General features: G+C 46.6%; 1 protein-coding gene across 1 annotated transcript in view; it reads left to right on the top strand.

The window, feature by feature from the left end:
• The window catches only part of HEXIM1 (HEXIM P-TEFb complex subunit 1), a 2,657-nt gene extending 1,520 nt beyond the window's left edge, over positions 1–1,137 (top strand). The window contains exon 2 of the mRNA XM_006170015.3: positions 1–1,137. Within this exon, the coding sequence (XP_006170077.1) occupies positions 1–757 (757 nt within the window). The 3' untranslated portion in view covers positions 758–1,137.
• Positions 1,138–1,492: the final 355 nt, after the last annotated feature.

The raw sequence follows: 1,492 nt of genomic DNA on the forward strand, positions 1-1,492 counted from the left end.
GGGAGGGGAACCGAGGCCCGAGGCCGAGCCGCTCTCCCAGATGTGTCAAGACTCCGAAGGAAACAAGTTGGGGGCTCCTGGCAAAGGGGGTGAGGAGCCATGGGGACAGCAGCAAAGACAGCTCGGCAAGAAAAAGCATCGGAGACGCCCCTCCAAGAAGAAGCGGCATTGGAAACCGTACTACAAGCTAACCTGGGAGGAAAAGAAAAAGTTCGACGAAAAACAGAGCCTGCGAGCTTCGAGGATACGAGCCGAAATGTTCGCCAAGGGCCAGCCGGTCGCGCCCTATAACACCACGCAGTTCCTCATGGATGATCATGACCAGGAGGAGCCGGATCTCAAGACCGGCCTCTACCCCAAGCGGGCCGCCGCCAAATCTGACACCAGTGATGAGGACTTTATGGAAGAAGCTGGTGAGGAGGATGGGGGCAGCGACGGGATGGGAGGGGATGGGAGCGAGTTTCTGCAGCGGGACTTCTCGGAGACCTATGAGCGGTACCACGCGGAAAGCCTACAAAACATGACCAAGCAGGAGCTCATCAAGGAGTACCTGGAGTTGGAGAAGTGCCTCTCGCGCATGGAGGACGAGAATAACCGGCTGCGGCTGGAAAGCAAGCGTCTGGGGGGCGAAGACGCGCGTGTGAGGGAGCTGGAGCTGGAGCTAGACCGGCTGCGCGCGGAAAACCTCCAGCTGCTGACCGAGAACGAACTGCACCGGCAGCAGGAGCGAGCGCCGCTTTCCAAGTTTGGAGACTAGACTTAAACTTTCGGGGGGGGTGGGGGCAAAGGGGACTTTTTACAGTGATGGAATGTAACATTATATACATGTGTATATAAGACAGTGGACCTTTTTATGACACACATAATCAGAAGAGTAAATCCCTCCAGCTTTGGTTGGTTTGGTAAACTTAGCTGTGGTGTAGCTTGTGTGCTTTCTCCTGTTCTTTTAATTATGTGAAACTGAAGGGTTGCTTTTTTTTTCCTTTTTAGACTTTTTTTTTAATGTGTAATTAGACCAAGTTATAATGCAATTTTGTTTTTAAAAAATCCCCTCCTTAAATGGAGCTATAAGATGGCCAAATCTGAGAACCGTTAAATTCATCCTAGTTATAATAAATTTAATATTTGTAAATGTAATGTAGTTTCAGTGTGATTTCTAGAGCCATTTCAAAATAGTAGTGACTTATTTTATGTAATTGCATTTTGGGGGGAGGAGTAATGAAATCGTTAGGTTTGTCAGTTTACAAAAAAAAATAACTTTAATGGGACAATTTTCAATTTGCCAATTTTTTTCCTTGAACAGGCTTTAATATGCTGCAATATACAGTTCAGGCAAAATATAAAAGATTTAGTTACCTTCAACACTTAAATGTGCTTGCTTTCTAGTGCCTTGGTTTTCTTGATGCTAGAGAAATAACAGTGCTGGGTGTTTCAAAGTGGGAAGTGACTACAATCAGGTTAAAATTTAATCCTGTCCTTCAATAGCGGTTCA

The sequence above is a fragment of the Tupaia chinensis genome, unplaced genomic scaffold, assembly GCF_000334495.1.
Source record: "Tupaia chinensis unplaced genomic scaffold, TupChi_1.0 Scaffold148004_1, whole genome shotgun sequence".
NCBI lineage: Eukaryota > Metazoa > Chordata > Mammalia > Scandentia > Tupaiidae > Tupaia > Tupaia belangeri.